General features: G+C 39.7%; 1 protein-coding gene across 1 annotated transcript in view; it reads right to left on the bottom strand.

Moving 5' to 3' along the window:
• The window catches only part of GALK2 (galactokinase 2), a 138,834-nt gene that overhangs the window by 17,665 nt on the left and 95,651 nt on the right, over positions 1-25,518 (bottom strand). Inside the window, exons 8-9 of the mRNA XM_063445684.1 lie at positions 18,590-18,800; positions 13,514-13,715 (exon numbers count right to left, since the gene is read on the bottom strand). Of these exons, the coding sequence (XP_063301754.1) occupies positions 13,514-13,715; positions 18,590-18,800 (413 nt within the window). The remainder of the gene's footprint in view (positions 1-13,513; positions 13,716-18,589; positions 18,801-25,518) is intronic.

The raw sequence follows: 25,518 nt of genomic DNA on the forward strand, positions 1-25,518 counted from the left end.
TAACCACTTCATCTCATGGAGGACTTATCAGTAAACTACCGTGTCAGTGCACATTTATGACAGAGGGTCTTTAGTTTGACCACTGCCTTCTTTACGAGAAGCATGCGATTGCAAAATTGTCAGCAAGTTACAGGACGTTATTTGATGAAATCAGAGTAACCTTTTTCAGTACCGATTTACTTATTCAATTTTTTTTTTCTTTCTTCCTTTAAAAAAAAACAAAAAAAAACGGGCTAACTGAAAATACCTATACAACGTTAATGGCACAGAAACAGCACAAACAAATGTTTGTTTGTTTTATTCCCCTACACTATCCCTTTAACAATGGACGTGATAGAGAATTCTGTTTTCTAAAGAATTCTGTTAAATGTAGTTTTGCTATTTTGTTCGCCAACTGTCTCCGTTCGCATTATTCCTCTAATCCTATATGATTTTTTTGGAATCTTCACATAACCTCTAAACAGTCCAATTTCTAATAACGTGATTAGCAGTGGTGGATTGATAGGGATCCCCAGAGCACACTGGGAGTGCCCAAGCACTGTGCTGAGTTGATACTATAGTACCGTGCGTCTTTACAGCCGTACAGACTCTGTCTGCCACGCAATAGTATTGGATAAAAATGGTGACAAAGGAATGAACAGACAGACAGGCAGATAGTGTTTGAATTTCATACATATTTCTTCATACATTTAGAACAGATCACATCACCTAACTCCTGGGGGTTGTTTGTCATAGTGTTAGACTAAACATATACGTATAGCTGTACAGCCTACTCCCAAAACGCTGAGGGCAATGACGGAGCAATCTTGAGGCGAAATATGCATTCCATTAAAACAGAGCCCCCCCCCCCCCAAAAAAAGAAAAATGATTACTGATATCTCTATAGGGATTTTTTCTACAGATAAACAGGGAAAGCCCTGCTTCAGGCATAACATTAGGTAGCAGCCTGACTTTCATTTTTAGAGAGCATCACGTTAAATACATATTATTCATTTAGCAAACCGTGACACTTTAATCCCTATTAGAACGTTATGAACCTATAAGCCCTGCTGTGCAGGGGGGTGAAACGAACTCGGGAGATAGCCAGCTTGAAGCTGAAGTTGGATTAACCCCAATAAATGACATTATTTATTACAATTTATGGCTGCTTACACAGTGTTTTTCTAATGACATTCCATTCCATTTTTCTTCTCTATTCCATATTTTCTTCTTCCCTATTCAAAGAAAGTTTTGTCTCTACTTGATATATTTATACATCCACTTAGCAACATTTTTCCCAGCTCTATATTATTGTCCCTCTCTCCTCGACTTTTGCACATTTTCCTCCCATCTCTGTATCTTTCTTTCGGTCATTGCCTGTGCAAAGACACAAACAAATGATACAAAAATTACTATTATGTGCATTTAAAGATTACCTGTCAGGACAAATACAACTTCATCTTAAATGACAGCTAATCAAGTTTCAACTTAACAGTGTGCTAGCAGAATTGCTAGCAAATGTCTAGCTTTCTCAAATATCAGAGGTTAAACAGCCATTTCCACCTCCTCCTGTTGCTGATCAGTTCAGTCTGAGCCAAACCTGTGCCATTAGCTTGTGCACTGCATGTCCGTCATCAGGGAAATCTTCCCTGGTCATCTCCACTGCTTGAATTCAGTCTAAGGAATTGCAATGCCAGAAAGAGTATGTAGGGAGGAGGGGCAGGCTCTGTGTGAGAGCAGCACTAGTAGTAACAAGACGAGAGGAGAGAAACTGCTAGAATGGTTTCTTGCAGGAGGTATGGACAGGCAATCTGAGAATGGACAGAGAGAGCAGATACGTTTAGTTGACATACCATTAAGTCAAATGGTATGTCAAAAAACAGAGGTATGCAGGATAGCAGATCAGGTGCTACTTTAAGGCGTTCTCCTGTGTCCGGTGTGCTGGCCGAGTGGCTCCTTAGCCACCCCACAGTGCAACCATTCATCTGCTGAGCTCCTCTTGTCACCTCTGATGATCTGCTCAGAGAGCGGGATTTACTGTATTCTCAGCGCCGGAGCAGAACACATTGCTTCCTGCAGGCTTACCTGTGAACACCAGAAACACTCTGAAAGGAGCAGGAAGCAGCCTGTGCTCACAGTGCACGGCAATCCTGCTCCCCTATAAGAAACAAGGAAAACCACCTGCAGACTGGAGGCATGGTGGTAAATTGTGTGTTATTGTGGGTGTGTTTAAAGTGTCACTATTTGTAAACTGGTGTGAGTTTGAGTTTGAGTGACATTGTGTTTGTATATGTAAGTGAGTGTGTGTATATTTTAGCGAGAGAGTGTAAAAAAGAGTGTGTGTGACCATATAAATAGATCCTTATATATTAAATTATATTTATAATACATATTAACACAAGTATATTTTAGACTGAAAATGTTTCACTTGGAGTGAACCTGTCAGACAAGTTCATTGTAAAGTAAATTAAATCCCACCATTATTATAAATTAAATCCCACCAAATGCTGATTACATCATTTATCACAGCGATAAATGATACATTCACTGTAAAGTGCATGCATTAGGCAGTATGTGTGTATGGATGGATGGATGTATTAGGCAGTATCTGTATATAGATGTATATATCAGGCAGTATGTGTGTGTTTGGGTGGATGTATTAGGCAGTATCTGTATATAGATGTATATATCAGGCAGTATGAGTGTATGGGTGGATGTATTAGGAAGTATCTGTGTATAGATGTATATATCAGGCAGTATGTGTGTATGGGTGGATGTATTAGGCAGTATCTATGTATAGATGTATATATCAGGCAAAATGAGTGCATGGGTGGATGTATTAGGAAGTATCTGTGTATAGATCTATATATCAGGCAGTATGAGTGTATGGATGGATGTATTAGGCAGTATCTGTGTATAGATGTATATATCAGGCAGTATGAGTGGATGGATGGATGTATTAGGCCGTATCTATGAATAGATGTATATATCAGGCAGTATGAGTGTATGGATGGATGTATTAGGCAGTATCTGTGTATAGATGTATATATCAGGCAGTATGAGTGTATGGATGGATGTATTAGGCAGTATCTATGTATAGATGTATATATCAGGCAGTATGAGTGGATGTATTAGGAAGTATCTGTGTATAGATGTATATATCAGGCAGTATGTGTGTATGGATGGATGTATTAGGCAGTATCTATGTATAGATGTATATATCAGGCAGTATCTGTGTATAGATGTATATATCAGGCAGTATGAGTGTATGGGTGGATGTATTAGGCAGTATCTGTGTATAGATGTATATATCAGGCAGTATGAGTGTATGGATGGATGTATTAGGCAGTATCTATGTATAGATGTATATATCAGGCAGTATGAGTGGATGGATGGATGTATTAGGCCGTATCTATGTATAGATGTATATATCAGGCAGTATGAGTGGATGGATGGATGTATTAGGCAGTATCTGTGTATAGATGTATATATCAGGCAGTATGAGTGTATGGATGGATGTATTAGGCAGTATCTGTGTATAGATGTATATATCAGGCAGTATGAGTGTATGGATGGATGTATTAGGAAGTATATGTGTATAGATGTATATATCAGGCAGTATCTGTGTATAGATGTATATATCAGGCAGTATGAGTGTATGGGTGGATGTATTAGGCAGTATCTGTGTATAGATGTATATATCAGGCAGTATGAGTGTATGGATGGATGTATTAGGCAGTATCTATGTATAGATGTATATATCAGGCAGTATGAGTGGATGGATGGATGTATTAGGCCGTATCTATGTATAGATGTATATATCAGGCAGTATGAGTGGATGGATGGATGTATTAGGCAGTATCTGTGTATAGATGTATATATCAGGCAGTATGAGTGTATGGATGGATGTATTAGGCAGTATCTGTGTATAGATGTATATATCAGGCAGTATGAGTGTATGGATGGATGTATTAGGAAGTATATGTGTATAGATGTATATATCAGGCAGTATGTGTGTATGGATGGATGTATTAGGCAGTATCTATGTATAGATGTATATATCAGGCAGTATGAGTGTATGGATGGATGTATTAGGCAGTATCTGTGTATAGATGTATATATCAGGCAGTATGAGTGTATGGATGGATGTATTAGGCAGTATCTGTGTATAGATGTATATATCAGGCAGTATGAGTGTATGGGTGGATGTATTAGGAAGTATCTGTGTATAGATGTATATATCAGGCAGTATGTGTGTATGGATGGATGTATTAGGCAGTATCTATGTATAGATGTATATATCAGGCAGTATCTGTGTATAGATGTATATATCAGGCAGTATGAGTGTATGGGTGGATGTATTAGGCAGTATCTGTGTATAGATGTATATATCAGGCAGTATGTGTGTATGGATGGATGTATTAGGCAGTATCTGTGTATAGATGTATATATCAGGCAGTATGTGTGTATGGATGGATGTATTAGGCAGTATCTGTGTATAGATGTATATATCAGGCAGTATGAGTGGCAGTATGATGGATGTATTAGGCAGTACCTGTGTATATATGTATATATCAGGCAGTATGAGTATATGGGTGGATGTATTAGGAAGTATCTGTGTATAGATGTATATATCAGGCAGTATGTGTGTATGGATGGATGTATTAGGCAGTATCTATGTATAGATGTATATATCAGGCAGTATGAGTGGATGGATGGATGTATTAGGCAGTATCTGTGTATAGATGTATATATCAGGCAGTATGAGTGGATGGATAGATGTATTAGGCAGTGTCTGTGTATAGATGTATATTTCAGGCAGTATGAGTGTATGGATGGATGTATTAGGCAGTGTCTGTGTATAGATGTATATATCAGGCAGTATGAGTGGATGGATGGATGTATTAGGCAGTATCTGTGTATAGATGTATATATCAGGCAGTATGAGTGTATTAATGGATGTATTAGGCACTATCTGTGTATAGATGTATATATCAGGCAGTATGAGTGTATGGATGGATGTATTAGGCAGTATCTATGTATAGATGTATATATCAGGCAGTATGAGTGTATGGGTGGATGTATTAGGCAGTATCTGTGTATAGATGTATATATCAGGCAGTATGAGTGTATTGATGGATGTATTAGGCAGTATCTGTGTATAGATGTATATATCAGGCAGTATGAGTGTATGGATGGATGTATTAGGCAGTATCTGTGTATATATGTATATATCAGGCAGTATGAGTATATGGGTGGATGTATTAGGCAGTATATGTGTATAGATGTATATATCAGGCAGTATGAGTGTATGGGTGGATGTATTAGGCAGTATCTGTGTATAGATGTATATATCAGGCAGTATGAGTGTATTGATGGATGTATTAGGCAGTATCTGTGTATAGATGTATATATCAGGCAGTATGAGTGTATGGATGGATGTATTAGGCAGTATCTGTGTATAGATGTATATATCAGGCAGTATGAGTGTATGGGTGGATGTATTAGGCAGTATCTGTGTATAGATGTATATATCAGGCAGTATGAGTGTATTGATGGATGTATTAGGCAGTATCTGTGTATAGATGTATATATCAGGCAGTATGAGTGTATGGATGGATGTATTAGGCAGTATCTGTGTATAGATGTATATATCAGGCAGTATGAGTGGCAGTATGATGGATGTATTAGGCAGTATCTGTGTATATATGTATATATCAGGCAGTATGAGTATATGGGTGGATGTATTAGGAAGTATCTGTGTATAGATGTATATATCAGGCAGTATGAGTGTATGGGTGGATGTATTAGGCACTATCTGTGTATAGATGTATATATCAGGCAGTATGAGTGTATGGATGGATGTATTAGGCAGTATCTGTGTATAGATGTATATATCAGGCAGTATGAGTGTATGGATGGATGTATTAGGCAGTATCTGTGTATAGATGTATATATCAGGCAGTATGAGTGGATGGATAGATGTATTAGGCAGTGTCTGTGTATAGATGTATATATCAGGCAGTATGAGTGTATGGATGGATGTATTAGGCAGTATCTGTGTATATATGTATATATCATGCAGTATGAGTATATGGGTGGATGTATTAGGCAGTATATGTGTATATATGTATATATCAGGCAGTATGAGTGTATGGGTGGATGTATTAGGCAGTATATGTGTATAGATGTATATATCAGGCAGTATGAGTATATGGGTGGATGTATTAGGCAGTATCTGTGTATAGATGTATATATCAGGCAGTATGAGTGTATGGGTGGATGTATTAGGCAGTATCTGTGTATAGATGTATATATCAGGCAGTATGAGTGTATTGATGGATGTATTAGGCAGTATCTGTGTATAGATGTATATATCAGGCAGTATGAGTGTATGGATGGATGTATTAGGCAGTATCTGTGTATAGATGTATATATCATGCAGTATGAGTGTATGGATGGATGTATTGGGCAGTATCTGTGTATAGATGTATATATCAGGCAGTATGAGTGTATTGATGGATGTATTAGGCAGTATCTGTGTATAGATGTATATATCAGGCAGTATGAGTGTATTGATGGATGTATTAGGCAGTATCTGTGTATAGATGTATATATCAGGCAGTATGAGTGTATGGATGGATGTATTGGGCAGTATCTGTGTATAGATGTATATATCAGGCAGTATGAGTGTATGGATGGATGTATTAGGCAGTGTGTGTGTAGATGATTGTATTATGGAATGTGTGAAGGATTGCATTGGGGAGTGTGTGTGTAAATGATTGCATTGGGCAGTGTGTGTATGGTTGCTTGTATGTATTAAGCAATATGTATGGATGTATCTATTAGGCAGCATGTGTGTACGGATGTTTGTATTGGGAAGTCTGTGTGTGTGTGTGGGCGGGGGATGTATTATTCGGCAATATGTGTATGGTTGAGAGGAGAGAAACTTGGTGTGGGTGTGTTTATATTGGAAAGTGTGTCTCTTTCTTTCCCTAAATGTCTGCTCGGTGTGTCTCACAGTCTCTGTTTCATAGATTTCTCAACAGTCTCTCTATCCTTTCCCTTAATGTTTCCCCGCACTGTTTACTTTCTTTAAATTTCTTGCAGGTGTGTCTGCTATCACTAAATGTCTCCCCAGTGCATTTCCTTTCCTTAGAGGTCCCTTCACTGCAATTGAGAGTTTAGTGCATAAACCTAGCACCCATTGAATAAATGATTGATGCTCTCAGCAGGAGACAGGGGTAATGGAAATAAATTAATATATTAAAACACTTAAAGTGCCAACTCAAGCTTGCCCTTTTCTTTCTTTTTTCCAATCTGTTGTTCTTTTCTTCATTTCTGCACTATTTCTCTTAAAAACACAAGAGAAAATAGGAACTACTTTGTCTTACATATTTTTCATTTCCTTGACAATTGTGACAAAAGGGTGGGGCTTAAGATAAGCTCAAGATAACTTTCCCACAATACTCACCTCTATCCTGTCCTTCCTCCATTGCCTTGTGTGATTTTCGAGTGGAGCACATGGCCAGTTCAATTTTCATCACTCGCATCTTACTGGGCTTCACTGCCAGCTAATAGAAGAGGAAGGGGCCGGGAACAGAAGATGAAGGGGCCAGTGAAGCTTGAAAAATTTAAGGTACTGGAGGGAGTGAGTTGGGAGCAAATAAACACTGACTGGGGACACTGAGGAGTTAAGGAATTGGGGAGGGGAGACATAAAAAGATATATTCGTGACACAGCCGCTCTGATTGTATAACATGAGTCAAGCCAGATGGTTAGAAAACTGCAAACCTATATCTGTCAAGACAAGTTCATTTTAAGATTACAATAAGTCAACTAACGTCTGCATTTAAAGGAGTATCTCATTTAACAAAGCAAAATCCTTTTTACAACATTCTGCAAAATCTTGACATGAAATTCGATGTTAAGGAGTCTTGGTGGATCACAGGACTCGCTGTAAGAAACATAGGCTAATATTATATTAGAAGTGCCCCTAATGTGCAATGATATGAATCTGAATTAAAAATTCACAGGGAGGAATTGTGTATTTATTAACTAAACAGAAATATATGTTACAATCAGTAACTGAATGATAAAGTTTTATGATTTCTGTCCAATATTGCACAATGGTTATCAAAGTGAACCCAATCCCAAATCTCAAACAAATTTGACTGCCAATAACTTTGCTGAAGTCACAAAACGTGAGTCTTAAAGGAACCAACGTGTATCCCTAAAGTATTTTACCTGACTAGACCTCAAGATAGAAGTTGACTTGCAATTAACAATATATCAAATAACTGTAAAGCATCCATGTTAAACAGAATAACAGATTGGTTCTTGGGGGGTCTACGAAAAGATGGGTTGACGTAGAAAAGGATACTGTGCATATTTCCTTTTTCGCCCTACCCTGGACCTCTCTCGCCCATATACTATTTATGTCCATCCTTCAATTACCCCAACTATAAAGGAACTATAAAAGAACTATACAGTGAAATTACGGAGAGCCAACCCTACCATTCCTTATTGAACAGCTATCTGAAAACCTTGACTCCCCTTCTGGTTTTACTGGTATCTCTGAATTTTCCTCTCAAGACACACTTCCGGAACCATTACACATTACTTATATTTCATCAAAAAACTCCATTCACTCATTCCACAAACAAATGGCAAAACATTAATATCGATACTCACAATTTTTTCATTTTGTGCTATCCCTTAAACTTAACACAGCTATTTTCCATCACCTAACCTTTTTTTTTTTTTTTTTTTGAGGATTTGCATGAACTTCTCCCCAATGGGTATATTAAAATGTTTTTTGTCGAAAATTTATTTAGCCATCATGACCAGCACACCCATCTCCTATATTTTATCAGACAATGGTAGGCAGAACTTTCAATCACTCTGATCAAGAATGGAAAAAAATCTGCATGGTTATAACCCATTGTTCTACAGCCTGTAAATGTCAAGAATCAGCATGTAAGATTGTAATTAGATGGTATTAAACAATTACCATTGAGTGCTGGAGGTGCCATCCTGACAGAGGGACTTCTCTCCACATTTGGCTACATTGCCCATGTATTACGCCTTTTTTGGACAGACGTCCTTTGTACTATTAAAGAGACACGAGGACCTCTCTGGCTTACCCTCTACAATTCTGCTACATCATAGTAAAATGGATATCTCCAAATATAAAATAAATATATTCTTCATCACTCACTAAACATGGCTTCCTCCCCAATACCTAGAAACTGGAAATTAGATATAACTCCTTTATTTTCTGAATGGGTGAATGGTATGAAGATGGTTAATTTGATGGAATCTTAATAGCCCCAAATAGAGGCCAGAGCTCGATCTCTACAACTGATTTCAACACTGATTTCACTGGGAATTATTATTATTTATAAAGCGCCAATAAATTCTGCAGTGCAGTACAATGGGTGGATGAACAAACATGAAATTGTAACCCGATGAGTTGGACGCACAGGAACAGAGATGTTGAGGGTCCTGCTCATTAAGCTTACATGCTAGAAGAAGTTGGGTATAGTGACACAAAAGGTAAGGTTAGGGTAGAAACCTAGGTTGCTAGAATAGGAAAGGAATCAGGGTGCGGGGCTAAGCTATTAACAGTTTAATTGATATGCTTTCCTGAAGAAGTGCGTTTTCCATGATTTTTTAATAGAATGGACACTGGGTAAAAAACTAACTTATAAGGGAAGGGAGTTCCACAAGAATGGTGCAGCCCTAAAGAAGTCTTGAAGGTGAGCATCAGAGGTGGGAATACGAACAGAAAATAGATGTAGGTGCTTGTGTATTAGGGAGGAAAGGTAGGTTGGAGCAGCATTATGTAGAGATTTGTAAGCAAGAACCAGAATATTAAATTAAACCCTATATGCTATTGGAGCTAATGCAGGGACTGATAGAGGTACGGGCGGATAGGAAAGTGAGCCTCACCGCCGCTTTCATTATAGACTGTAATGGGGCAAGTTGGGAGCATGTAAGACCACTGAGAAGTGGATTGCAGTAATCAGGGTGAGAGAGGATAGCGGCTTGGGCCAACACCTTAGCTGCGTCCAGCGTTAAGGGGCGGATGCGCACAATATTTTTGAGATGGAAGCAGCAGGATTTGGCGATCGACTGGAAATGAGAGGTGAAGGAGAGGTCGGAGTCAAAGAGAATACATAGGCAGTGAGCCTGCGTGGTGGAGCAGATGGTATCGCCGTAAACTTGGAGGGAGGGAGGGAGACACTGGAGTTGCAACACGTGAGAAAAGAAAGAACAAAAGTTCTGTTTTGGACATGTTAAGTTTAAGGAAGTGAGCAGCCATCCAGTTAGAAATAGCAGAGAGGCAATCAGAGATACGAGTCATTAGGGACGGCGAGAGATCAGGAGAGGACAGATAGATTTGCATGTCATCTGCATAGAAATGATAGTGGAAGTCAAAGAAGCTGATGAGTTTACCAAGGGAAGCAGTATAGATCGAGAACAGTAGGGGACCAAGCATCGAACCTTGGGGAACACAGACAGAGAGAAATTGAGGCAGAGAGAGAAAAATTGAAAGAGCATGGGAGGGTAGGAGGAGTACCAGGATCTTGTAGACCGAGATTATGGAGGATGAGAAGAGGCTGTTGATGATCAACAGTGACAAAAGCAGCAGAAAGGTCTAGGAGAATAAACATAGAATAGTGACCATGAGATTTTGCAATTAGATCATTGGATACTTTGGTCAGAGCCGTTTCAACAGATTGATGAGTGCGGAATCCAGACTGAAGCATTTTAAGCAGAGAGTTGGATTCAAGGAAGTCTGTCAATCTCGCATACAGAACTCTATCAAGGATCTTGGATGGAAAAGGCAGTAGCAAGATAGAGCAGTAGTTGGATGGAGAGTTAAGATCAAGGTTGGGGTTTTTCAAAATCGGGGTTATGGTTGCATGTTTGATGGTGAAGGAATTATGCCAGAGGACAGGGACAGACTGAAAATTTTAGTGAGTGGCAGAGCAAGTGAAGGAGACTGAGTGCAGATGAGATGGGAGGGAATAGGATCGAAGGAACAGGTGGTGGGGCGGGAAAACTGGAGCAGAGCAGAAACCTCTTCTGCTGAAGTGGGTGCAAATGAGCAAAGAACAGCAGAGAGAGTGGGTCTGGGGGAAGTATTGGTAGGGGAAGGAAAGAGATGAGAGATATTTTCCCTGATTGTAGAAATCTTCTCAGTGAAGGGAGTTGCAAAGTTCATGGCAGTCAAGTTGGTAGGAGGGGAGGAGCAACAGGGTGAAGTAGAAAGTTAAAAGTGTGAAATAGGTGTTTGGGATCCCGGGAGCATGGTTATGAGAGTATTGAAGTAATTTACTCTTGCAGAGGAAAAAGCCGAACTGTAGGAGCGCAGCATAAATTTATAGTGGAAGTAGTGAGACTAGCAACATTCCGCACCATGGTTCTGGAACATTTTTGGATGTGTCAGGTCAGCTTGGTATGCCAACATTGTAGCTGGAGCGCTTGCTGCATTTAAGTGTAATAGATGCCATGGTGTCTAGTTTAGAGGAGAGGATGGAGTTGTAAAAAGAGGTTGCAGAGCTAGGGCAGCTGAGGTTTGACATAGGTAAAAGGAGAGTTTTGAGGTTGGTGGAGAATCACTGTAGGTCAGGACAGAAGAGGCTTCTACGAGATTGATGTGCTTAGGGTGATGTAATTTGAGTACGGGGTATACTGATGTCAAAGGTCAGCAGATGGTGGTCGGATAGAGGAAATTAAACATTGGAGAGATTAGAGGTGGTACAGAGATTGGTAAGACGAGATCAAGAGTGTTTCCCGCAGTATGAGTTGCTGAATTAGACCAGTGCGTGAGGCCAAAGGAAGACGTTACAGACGAGCAGACGAAAGGCATCAGTGCAGTTGGGGTTGTTGATTGGGATATTGAAGTCCCTTCTCTAGGAGTGCTAGAGAAGATAAAGTGGGGTAGCCAGGAAGAAAAGTGTTTAATGAATAGCCTAAGATGACCGTGGTAATGGCAATTCCTAAAGGAGTGTGTTTAAATAGACGGACAGTGTGAACTTTACAGGGCAGGGAAGAAAGGTAGATTGGGGGGAGAGAATGAGAAGGATGCCTAGAATGCGTCTGAGAGTGTGGGAGAATTGTAGCCCACCAAAACAAAAGGAGGCAGGAGTAGTGCTATGAGAGGGGGACAGCCAGGTATCAGTGAGTGCTAGTAGTGTGAGAGAATTTGAGATGAAGAGGTTATGTATGGCTGTCGATTTCAGATGTCTGCAGATGGAGCAGGCGTTCCAGAGTGTTGGTAAATGAGGGCAAATGGCAGGGTAATTCGATGAGGTTTGTGTGGTTTCTAGTTGTCTTAATGGTTTCTGGAGTCTTCTTTCCTTACCACACTTCTAGCTACAACTCATTAAGTGTTTACTAACCCTAGGGTGAGTCAGAATGCCCATGGATTTAACACTCTCTTAGTGATTTAATACTTTTATACATTTATTAACAGTATCTCGAAAGGGATTAGTTGTAATGTGTATTATTTGATACATTTTAATATCATGATCTAAAGAGGGTAAGTAATGTGTCCTGCTTTAATATGTTTTAATACCATGATCTCAAGAGGGGAATAAGTTATTTCTTCTAATACAAAAAAATTATATATTAAACCGTTTTGGTGTGAAAACAACATATTTAAAAAAAAAACTAAAGATTTACAACAAAGATAATTGATGGGGAAGTAGAGAGAGGCAAGTGCACATGCGTGGCAAATCACTGCACTGTTCCAAGCAAATGCTCTCTATGACGAACATTTGAATGAGAACCGGGTCTGACAGGGTTCTAACAGCAGATGGGTCTCTAGTGGCAGTCAGATAGACAGCCACTAGAAGTGTGTTTAGCCTGCAATAGAAAAATTTGCATTCCTACAAATGTTTTCCATTTTACTGTTATAACGGCAGGAACAGTGCACCCAGACCAATTCATTGAGATGAAGTGGTCCGGGTGCATTTAGTGTCCCTTTAATTAATAGATGGCCTAAACTATTATTTCATAATTAATCTTGCGATATCGAGCTTGATAGTGTCAACTTTGCAAGATAAACCAAAAAAATATATTTAAAAAAATCCTCATTTTCAAGAGGTTTTCGATTACATCACAGGTTAATGGTAACATAACGCAACAGCAGCCATTAACATGTTGGTAAATATTGAATATGCTATTGTAATTTCAATATAATAATGGAAATGGAAAACAATTAGTTTAACTGCAATAAGGTTGTAGCAGCAACTCTCTCCAATGAAATATTTAAAAAAAAATTTTTTTTACAGGTCAGTTACTTTAGACTAAATCACGCAACTTAGTAATGAAGTATTTGTAAAGTGTCTGTCAGCATTGCTAAATGCTTTGACATGGAAAGAGTTAACTATGGTCTGTAAACAGTGGATTGATCCAAAGAGATTGTTCTTGTGGTAACAAGTGTCAATGTTTCAACATTTAATCACACACAATGCTGCATGTTCCGCCTCCCTCCTTCCTTTTAACTGTCAGAACTTACAGGCAGATGTCCACCAGCTGGTCTAGGTCAGGGCAGCTGCATTCATACATGTCCCTACAGCTCGAATGACTCTGGTTCATGAGGTCTCCCAACAGCTGGACTGCATTGGCAGGTGGATCATCACACACGGCCTTAAAGGCGAGCACTCTGGCAGCTTCACTGTACACGTGCTTTGCTCTCTGGTATAACTTGAAGGTGGCAACTAAAAATGAAGACAGAACATGTTCACAGAAACATATTTCACACAAAGCGTAAACATCTGAAGACAGACTTACAGAAGATTTCTATTTTGCATGTTTTGCTACGGCTGTAACTTGAAATTTAGATGTACTACACCTGTGCCACAATATCCTTTTTCTGACTGATATATGTACAATTAAAATTGCTCCTTTTTAATATATATATATATATATATATATATATATATATATTTTATTAAAGAGGAGTCATTTTTTTCATGTGGTTGATTGTGAACAGTGAATTTTCTAATTTAGTCAAAATATAACATGAATGGCTTTCTTTTAAGAACCCCACCTTGGACACTATCACTACAGGTGATGGTGATTAACGCTTTACATAACAAACAGCAGACAGAACTCCATGCTATTTAAAATGTTAAGTTTGAAGTAAAGAAGTAACGGCCATAATCGGCAGCTCCAAACATCTTTCTGTGCATGTTAAACGTGTCTTCAAACTCCCAGCATCTGTGACCACTTTTTTTCCTGCTTAAAACTCTCCTGGTCACTCGAGACTCCATCACCAATTTTAGATCGTTCTGCTAGCTGTTCATGTTGGATGTTGTACTTGGGTTCAGTTGTTCAATTGTTGGTTTTCTAGTCAACTTAACAATTACGTTTTTTTTTATCAATAATTACAAAATAGCTTGGCTTCTTCACATTATATCATTTTTTTATACTAATATTTATTTATACAAACTCTGATCTAATTAGGCACTGTATGTAATGCTTTATTTTAAAATATGCAATATAACGTATGCTGCTTTATATCCTAATATAATCCTTTATAAAGTTAAAAAATATGCTTATTTTTTAACTTTAAAAAATAACTTACCTTTAATGCTATTTATGTACGCTACATAACCATACAGTTGCTCTTAACTGTTATCATCTTTTTTAATGAGGTCTGAAATATGCATCCTGAACTGGACATAGTGCTATGCCAATTGTTTGTTGCAGAGTTTTTGTGGACTGTACAATACGTGTCTCTCTTCTATTCAAAAGTGTGTGTATTGGCCTACTGATACGATTGTGCAAATGGGAGCTACTTAATACATAGAAAAAAAAAGAAAGATTTTGCAGTTGAGAGATAGGAAGGGAGGTGGATTGTTTTGGGGCGGTTTTAATCATAGTGATAAATGTTACTGCACACAACATAGGTAGAAAAATTACAACCAGGTTTATGGTTTTCAATGAGATTCTCCAGATTAATGTAATCCAGAGTGACATCTTCACTCCAAGATGGAATAATAAAACACAGATAAATATTTTCTGTCTGTCTAGACCTGGAGAGAGTAAACGTGCCGTCACATTAGTTTTTCACAGTATTATATAAATTCTGAGAAATGTACTCAATGCACTCGACAGGTGAGGTGGTACTGCATTTTAAAAAAGTCAGAATTCCATATGTTTTTGGTTATTTTAAGTGCTAAACCATCAATAATACATATAGGGCTCCTAAAGAGAATTTCTGCCAAAACCAGGTTATTTAGATGAATATTTTAACATATTGGGAAAGCATAACTATAATTCATACCTTTTATTAGTGCAGATAAATGCAAAACAACTGCCTTTTATTATCTAGAATATCCAAAAATGGATTAAAATTCTACAAATTGTTTTAGGAGATAAACAAGTAATACTTGTCTAGATCTGATCTATAACTACAGAAAGATTCTGCTGGAAGCCGTAGAATTTTTAAAAGCAAATCAATATAAATAAGCATAGAATGTACATATATATAGAAAACATCTTATACGTAATAGGATAGTTGTATCTTAAAACTGTGATTATTTTTTATAATTTATTTATTTTTAGCAATTTGAAATACATCAATAAATGATATATGAAGTCACTGTAGAATATGTTGGCCATTTATAAATAAAATATTTAAAAAATAGAATTAGAAATACATTGTCCACAAGTAACAGAAAACTGTTTTGTGTCCGAATTTGAAGATCACAGTAATAATACATTTATCACAGTTAATTGAATGCAGATTTCAGTACCTTCCATTATTCCTCCTTAAAAAAAAACCAAAAAACATATAAACGATCTTTACCGTTTCAAAGTAAAATACATTTAGATGTAACGCACCATTTCCATCCCACTTTCTACAGAACACTATTATCGCTTGCTGTGTTAAAGGTTCTTACAAAAACACAGGAATAGTCTGGACTTTTTTTTACATATGGATCATCTCTGCTGATTAAATATTCTGCTAGGTTCCAATGTGATATAAGTAAAGAAGATAGGAGATTTGAAAATGTGTATCCATTTAAGCCGTATGTGGACTTGCGTGAGAGATTTCCATAGCTCACATTGCCTTGTAAATCACCAGTGAACAGTAGTAACTCAAAGAATGAAGTAAAAACAGGTCTGTTTTCAATTTGATTGTGAAAGCTCTGCCAATGACTGTGACTGATTCCTAGACCACCCTTTGGTAAATCAGTTCTGTGCTGGCCAGATTACCTTAAAATACTTTATGGTTCTCTCAGCTCGGCACGTTATGTATTGGCAAATGAAGTTGTTCTTTAACAGCAACCAGAAGATCGGAAAAAAAAATATCTATTGTAATCTTTATACAACAGCATATTCCAGATATCGAGTAATGGTTTTGCATGGAGCTGGCTAGACATTATTAAAATAAAGAATAGAATGTGACACAACTAGCACTAGAGAAGGAATTGACATGGGAGCTGCAAATTGTAAGTCTAAATAGCACAATTTGAAATATTTTATTTTGGCATAAAATTAGCAATTCCGGTTCTGTGAATAACCCTGTGTGTTTAACCCCTTAAGGACACATGACATGTGTGACATGTCATGATTACCTTTTATTCCAGAAGTTTGGTCCTTAAGGGGTTAAATATGATTATTCTGCTGCTTGAGGAAAAGTAAGCACTCGGTATTGCAAGAGTGTCTAGCAAACTTTAGGACAGAGATGTCCAAAAGTTAGACTCCCATCTGCTGCAGAACTACAACTCCCATGACCCTCTAATGGAAAATAATGCTTCCAGATAATCAAAGGAATTGTAGAAATTATAGTCATAAAAACACAGTTTAAATTCCCAGCACCCTTTGCCTCCCTTTAAAAAGGTAGCTTTTTTTCCAGTGCTGTGCCGGCCTCGTCTTGACTGGCCCTGCCCCGCTCCTTGGCTGAGATAATCAAATTTGACGATAGCAGCCAATCCAATGCTTTCAGATAGAATAGCATTTGGAGGCTATAGAACATGCATTAAATCAATGCATATCTATGGAATATGCCAAAAACGGTGTCTGAACCATTTTCAATAATTTTATTATTAATACTAGAGTAAAACTTTAGATGATAGCTAGATATACTGGAGCAATGCTTCAAATATGAATAGGCAGGCTAGTCCAGAACTTTCACTCAGTCACTGCCATCTAGTTTGGAAAGAAGGGACATTGATAATGGAAATATGCAAATTCCACATTACCAATGCAGTAGATCTGTCAAGTCTGGAAGGTCTGAAATTGGGAGGGATATGGGTTGGGGGGGGGGGGGGGGGGCGAGGGGGCATGTCTCTGTCGCAATTAGAATCATTTATGATGTGTCTGCCCATAAAAGAGGTGCGTCACCTGGAAATATGTAAACATTGAATCAAGGAGTCACTACTGCAATGGCAATTCTGAAAAAAAACATGTTATATAAAATGCACCCAAAAGGCCAACTAGTTGACCAGTTGAGCAAATGCCAATCACATTCGTAAAAACAAATAATCCGCAATACTAACCTAATTTATAATCATTTTAAAGAGAGCCTACATAAACAGGGGACAACGTATGGCATAGAAAAAATACTGTGCTGAAATAATGCAACAACTTTTTTAATGTGACATTTGCCATTTACAGACTAGGCCAGGGGTCGGCAACCTAAGGTCTGCAGGCTGCATCTGGCCCTACATTTCCGCAAATTAGGGAATCTGGCCCGTCGACTACCCCCATCTTCTGCCCTGTCTCACCAGATGGAAGAGTTCTACAAACTGCTCCCTGGACCACGGACTGTAGTAATAAGTGACATCACTACAGAGCGAACCGCAAGGGGAATTCAAGCAGCTCCTCATGTCTCCCTTGTGGCACCACACACCATGGATGAGGTCATTCTAGCAACTAAGTAGTTGCTCCTACTTCCTGGTTCTCTGACACTCCTACTTAATTTCAGTGTGTGTCTGCACGACACTGTGTCAGTATGAATGTGTGTATATGTCTCTAGAACTATGTGTCAGTATGAGTATGTCTGCTTGGGTGTGTGTAAACGAGACATAGGAAGGTGTATGTGTCTGTCTGTGTATCTGTCTGATTGTCAATATCTGTAAATCTTACAGATCTCATACATGATTAATGCCCTCAGCCCAAAACGTCGCATACCTGTAGCCTTTGTGCATGAATAAGTAATTTTCCTGCATACTTGTGAAACAGTCTTTGCTCTACAATTGTCCATTTTAGGACAGAGGCAGATGGCTATTGGGGCACAACTCCGAGGCTGCGGGATCCATATTCACTAGTTTATCTGCAAATCTGTTTGTAAAATAATTTTAAATCTAATCCTACAAGAATTGTCCCTTTTAATACAAAACTTACAAAACAAAAATTTTATATAAAAAAACTGCTTCAAATTATATGAATGAAAACACAAAATATTATAAGTACAAACTCGAGTCATAGTGATTACTCATATCATCTGTATTTATTTAAATTACTTATATCAAGCAGTATTACTAGAAATAAAACACCAGTGAATCCCAAGTCTTACATTATATCCCTCAAATGTATAATTTACATTGATAGAAGTGATGCCTCTAATCCTGGCACTTACCGTCTTGTGTGTTTTGGCTCAGGATTGTTGTACGAAGCTCCTCTACACTTATTCCCAGAAACTCACAGATTTCTGCACACGAATACGGCTCCGGATGAAGAAGTTCCTCAACAATTGTAAGAATATCTTCCAAACTAACCCCAAGTTTTTTCTGAAGATCTCCAAGTTTCATCAGCTCTTTCCAGGCCAGTCCTCTAGACTTTGCTATAATCTAGATAAAACAAAAAAAAACAAGATCTTATGACATGCGCATACCTGGAAATATGCATTTTATACCCTGGAGGTTGCGGTTTGGCAGTTACCGTAATTGCCAAGCTTCTGTTCAGGAAGAGTTGTGTATAGTTCCAATCACTTCCTCCACTCACTCTTTTCCTAAAATTTTCTCTCAAAAAAACCCTCATCTATTATTATTATAGACAACCTCTTAAAAAAAAAAATTATTAAAAAAATTCTAGAAAAATGTAAACAATTTCCCCAAAAATATTTTACATCAAATATAAAAAAAATTAAGAAACGGGGCGGGGCCGGGCCGCCATGCTGACCGGTCGCATGTCAGAGGGGCTCCGGAGGAACCGGGCTTATAAGCCACAACAGGCAACTATTCTTACCCGAACGGAGCCAGCAAATACCCACATAGCTGTGGGAAAGGTAGCGGACCCCGAGATCGGGAGTTTCGGACCCCCCACGGGAAGCACGAGACTTTGGAGGCTGCGGCCTACTCTGGAGGGAGCGGAGTGGACAGCCGCTGCCCTGTCTACTCACCAGACGCTAGAAGGTTAGGGGCTTGCCGGTCCTGTTCCCCCCCCTCTGGACCAGGGGGGTCATCCCGGTCCCCACTGTGACGGACCCGAGCTGGCTGCAGAGAAAACTAAAGGGCGCCGAATACATAAGGCCTACAATCTAAGATGGCGGCGGCGCAAAATACTTAATGCTCCTGCAAATCAGAGCAACTCCGTTTGCCCAGCTGAAGAGAGGAAGGGACCGAGAGAACCATCAGACCTCAGCCCACAACACGCACCTCCCTAGCCGAGGTAGGAGTCGGAGGGGTCCTATGAGCCCATAAAGAGCGTAAAGTGACATCATATGCCCATCACCTGCCCAAACGGCACCAGCATAGAACCTCCCACAGCCTGAAACGGATCGAGCTTCATCAGGAAAACTGCTCACCTCAGGCCACCTAAGGACTGACACGCTGGGATGAAACATACAGCCATGCCCTACCCCTACCCAATTCTCCCGGCCGGGTCTCACACGGACGCATGAAACAACAAAGACTGCCCGGCTCCAGTGGTCTCATCTAAGCTTGATCCTTTAAAATGCATGATATGCCATTTGCCCTCTACTTTACTCCCCTAGACAAAGCACAGCAGCATTAACATTCACTGTATACCTGAGTCTAGATGTAACACAGGGCATAACTCTTCTCATCTACCTATACTATACAAGCGCAGTACAAACGTTGACCTGGTTATTATTTTACCTGTTAGCCACTACGTCTTGTTTATGCACTTTTCTTTAACTTCTGTGTACAATCGTTAGACGTGTATGTATAGCCTGATTAACTCTTTACCTAAAAATGTGCTAAAACTTAAATGTCATACCTGTGAAACACTGTTATATCACCAGTCTTGCATATGCTATTGTGGCACTGTGAGATGCTATGTTCACACAAGCACACAAAAATAAAGAATAAAAAAAAAAATAATAAAAATTAAGAAATATAAAAATATCATAAAAAGGGAATACATTCAAAATCTAAATTAAGGCCATGTGCATTCATTTCAGATATCCACCTGCTCTCTACGTTTGATAATTCATTAAAACTATCTACATCCCTCTCAATTTGTTTGTAATTTAAAAATAGCCATAAATTCCAAATGGGAGGTATCACCCCCATTTTTCTCAACAAAGTTAGCTAACATACTATGTTTCATATACCTCCTTTGAATACTGCCCACATGCTCAGCCACTTGAGTTTTAAGACTTCAAGTGGTCAGGCCAACATCAGTGGAGGTATATAACATTGATAGATTGGCAAGTAAGCAAAAAAGAGTGGAGTGTAGATTGGCCATAGATGAACACTGATGATACACGTCAGCTGCGAACAAGAAACGTCTGCTAAATACATCAAGGTGGATTGGAGGATATCCCACAAGTGGTTGGAATGAGAAAACACACCTACGAAGCCACTGACTGAAGAAGTTCTATAGGACTATTTATATGGATATGGGGCGGAAGGGTTATTATTGTTATTATTTGTGTTATTCACTTTTAATTATACAATAAATTGTTTGGACCAAAAGTTCATTTGGAGATGTCTTCTTGCCATAGAAACAAGGTTTCTGAGGATAATTTGAAGTATATTGCACCAGACAACAATGGGGAGACAGCCCTGAGCCTCATACTGTACTTTGATCTTGTGATTTTAGTCACTGGTGTTGCACTGGTTAAAGATGTATTACACTATTATTTTTGTTATTTTTTTCAAAATGATAGCTGCAACCCCTATCTGAAATCCTGAAGTTCTGGTTTCTCAATTAATACTAGATCTCAATCAATATTCTAACCATGACCATGATCTCAAAATTTATTTATATATTTAGAACCCCCTCCCCCCTATTCTGATTAAAACCTCAGATACTGACCACCCAGGGCCGGTGCAAGGATTTTTGCCGCCCTAGGCAAAAGAAAAATTGCCCCCCCACCCAATGTGACATCACAATGCCCCACCCATATGATCTGCCATATGAACTAATGCCAGTGCTGCACACAATGTGTGTTTACATTAAAAAGCCAGCAGGGACAGGCTATAGACACCAGAACCACTCCATTAAGCTGCAGTGGTTCTGGGGACTATAATGTCCCTTTAATGTGAGGTAAATTAGAGATTAGTGTCACTAATAATATACTAGATTGCCTATTTACAACCAGATGAGGATGGTGATGGGCTCTGGCTGCAGTTTGGCTCCACTGGTCTGGTGTAGAACAGGAGCTCTGGAGGCTGTTTGTAACTGCGGTCACAAAATGCAATGTTCTGAGACAACAGGAAGCAGCTACATTTTTGGGGGGGCCCTTACACAGCTCAAGGTCTGGGCCACAGGGCCTGACTGTGAGTATGCCCATAAGGCCCACCTATAAGTCCACCTACATGTTCCACCCATGAGTTCGCTCACAGGGAGTGGAGTGTGTAGGGGGGGTGTTGTGTCATTGTAGAGGATCTAATGTGTGTGCTTATGGAATTTAGTTTATGGGGATACCAGTTTGTGTAGGTGATGCAGTGTGTTTGTGTGTAGTGGAAGCAGTGTGTTTTTGTGTAAGGCATATAAAGCGGTGTGTGTTTGTGTATAAGGGATGTATTGTGTGTTTCTGGTTGTGTGTAAGGGATGCATTGTGTGAATCTGTGTAGGTAAGGAATGCAGTTTGTGTCTGTAAGGGGTGCATTGAGTGTGTGTAAGAGATGCATTGTGTTTCTGTGTGATTGTAAGAGAAGCAGTGTGTGTTTGCATGTGTGCAAGGGATGCATTGTGTGTTTCTGTGTATGTGTGCAAAGGATTGTCTTTATGTGTAAGGGTTGCATTGTGTGTGTGTGTAATGGATGCATTGTGTGTTTCTCTGTGTGTAAGGGAAGCATGTTGTGGTTCTGTGTGTGTAGGGATGCATTGTGTGTTTCTGTGTATGTATAGGGATGCATTCTGTGTGTGTGTGCGCGTAGTGTGAGAGAGCTCCCTGTCCTGCCCCCTGTCCTATAGAGCTCTCTCTTCCATCCCTTAGAGCTCTCCCCTGCCCCTTAGTGGTCTTTCCTCTCCCCCCACCCTTCCCTACCGGTCTCTTCTCACCCCCCCCCCCCCCGTGTTCTCCTCACCCCCATGTCTTTCTTACTCCCCTCCCCCTCCCTGTGTCCATCTTACTCCCCCCTCCCCCTCCGTGTCCTTCTTACTCCCCCCCACCCCTCCCTATGTTCTTTTTACTCCCCCCACCCCTCCCTATGTTCTTTTTACTCCCCCATCCCTCCCTATGTTCTTTTTATTTCCCCATCCCTCCCTCCCTATGTTCTTTTTACTCCCCCATCCCTCCCTCCCTATGTTTTTTTTTATTCCCCCTCCCCCCTCCCTGTGTCCTTCTTACTCCCCCTCCCCCACCCTGTGTCCTTCTTACTCCCCCTCCCCCACCCTGTGTCCTTCTTACTCCTCCCTCCCTGTGTCCTTCTTACTTCCCTCATCCTTCCCTATGTCCTTTTCACTCCCCCTCCCTACCTATGTTTTTTTACTCCCCCCTCCCTCCCTATGTTCTGTTTACTCCCCCTCCCTGCCTCCCTCCCTATGTTCTTTTTATTCCCCCCTCCCTCCCTATGTTCTTTTTAACTCCTCTCCCCCCATGTTCTTCTCACCTCCCCTTCCCTGTGTAGCCGAGCTGTGCACTTCATATTAGTCCGGCCGGGTCGCGGGCCGGAGAGGAGGTCGGCCACGCTACAGGGAAGGGGAGGTGAGAAGAGACTGAGAGCCAGTGCAGTCGCCTGAGCGCTCTGTATAGAGCGCTCAGGCGGCTGCAGCATTAAAAGGGCCGGTGATGGGGGCGCAGGGCGCCACCTCCTATATGGCGCCCTAGGTGGCTGCCTAGCTCGCCTTATAGGAAGTGCCGGCCCTGTGACCACCCACCATGTCCATGTTTATTTGCAACAACAAAAAGTCCATAGATTTAACAATCATTTTATACCAGGAAGGTTGGCATTATAACATTTACATTTTTACTGTTTAGCTGACACAATTTAATTTTTAATTCACTGTCTTTCCCTGAAAAGAAGACCGGGTCTTATAGGGCTTATTTTCTGAGGATGTCTTATTTCATGGAAAAACGATAGCAAGCATGTTCTAGAAAGCAGGTATACGTTTGGGGGAATTCCCCCGAACATAGACCAGTTCAATAGGGGATGGAATCCTGCAAATCTATGTTCTTGGAAACTTCCCCCGAACATAGATCAGCTTATTCAGGATTGGAATCCCATGAATCTATGTTCAGGGAAACTTCCCCGAACATAGATTAGCTTACTAGTTTATGGAAACCCCGCAAATCTATGTTTGTGAAAGTTTCCGAACTAGGGCTTATTTTCGGGGTAGGGCTTATATTCTAGGGCTTATTTTCGGGGTAGGGCTTATATTCTAGGGCTTATTTTCTGGGGATGTCTTATTTTCGGAGAATCAGGCAGGAAAGCCAATTTTCTCTGTGAGGAGTCCATGGAAGCTTCATCAAGACCCGAATATGTAACTTCAACCAGGCACAATTGTTACCCCATGTCACTGACATTTTAGCTTAACGCAACACATTTTTAATTTTAAGTTGAACGGACTGGAGCCTGTTAATACCCTGCAGGATGAAATTTGCATGTTTATCCTACTCAGAAACAATTTACCAGCAGTACGCATCAAAACAAGCATTCTGCCAAGGTAAGAAAGGTAAGAAAAGCTTCAATCTAAATGAAACTTTGGTGACGAACGCTGCATTTCAAAATCTTTGTTGGGTACCGCTTCAAAACATTGATCTTACATGAGCTTAAAAATGCCATGCCAAGTCTAATATTGAAAACTGGCATTAGAGGTACATTTAGTGAACAACTAAAGTTGATTGCCTAAAACAATTGCCAAGTCGTTTGGAAATTCCCAGCTCAGGAGTCGGTCAGAAGCTCGGCGAATAGACCCCACACTGTGCTTTACACAGTGATTTAAATGAGGGAGGGGAAAAAGAGGTCTATAGATATTAGAAAGTTGTTTACAGTTATATCTATTTACAGCATTCTACATCATGGAAAACAGACTTTAGGAATATTGAATAACATTAAAATCACCTTCATTTCACAAGACAAATTTCATTCATATGGAGCCAAAATAAAAGCTGACAAATTATTTGTTTTCCCAATGTATATTTTCAAAAAAGACGCAGTTTATACATTTGAAATTCTACAATATAAACTAATTGCCCTATTCCATGTGTTCTTGTTTATTTATGCAGCAATGCATTTATTCAATCATTCAATATCTCCCCCTGTATGTGCTTCTCTTTAGTTTGTGCAGCATACACATCTAATTATGATATAATCTTGAAATACATTCTTCAAAAATGCCATGTTAATTAATAGTTTATAATCAATTGGTATTTTTTCAGTGGAAATACAAGATGCTAGACCAAAGTCCATCAACAAATAGCCTGTCTGTGTCCACTAAACAATAGGTCTTCCTCTACTCACAAAGTGAACCTGCCTGCCAATGTTTCTGCGCCCTCTCCTACATACAAATTACCATGTGACTCATCCCTCTACTCCCAAATTATCTTATTATTCCACCATTTACCCACAAATTAACCTACCACTCCTCCTTACTCCTCCTGATGTGCAGGGCTGCCATCAGAAATTTCGGGGCCCCTGACACAGTTCAAAGTGTGGGCCCCCTGGGCCCGCCCCCGAGGGCCCATTCTGAGTCCACCCACAAGGATGGCCTGTGTGGTGTGTAAAATGGATACAGATTGCACATTTGCATAATGAATGTAGTTTTGTGTGTTTTAGATAAAGTGTGTGTTTGTGTGGTGAATGCAGAGTGTTTGTGTTGTGGTTTTAGTGTGTGTATGGTGAATGCTATGTGTGTTTGTGTTGTTGTTTAAGTGTGTGTATGGTGAATGCAGTGCGGGTTTGTGTTGTGGTTTTAGTGTGTGTATGGTGAATGCAGTGTGTGTTTGTGTTGTAGTTTTAGTGTGTGTATGGTGAAAGCAGTGTGTGTTTGTGTTGTGGTTTTAGTGTGTTTATGGTGAATGCAGTGCGTGTTTGTGTTTTGGTTTTAGTGTGTGTATGGTGAATGCAGTGTGTGTTTGTGTTGTGGTTTTAGTGTGTATGGTGAATACAGTGTGTGTTTGTGTTGTGGTTTTAGTGTGTGTATGGTGAAAGC

Source organism: Pelobates fuscus, chromosome 3 (assembly GCF_036172605.1).
Source record: "Pelobates fuscus isolate aPelFus1 chromosome 3, aPelFus1.pri, whole genome shotgun sequence".
NCBI classification, from domain to species: domain Eukaryota; kingdom Metazoa; phylum Chordata; class Amphibia; order Anura; family Pelobatidae; genus Pelobates; species Pelobates fuscus.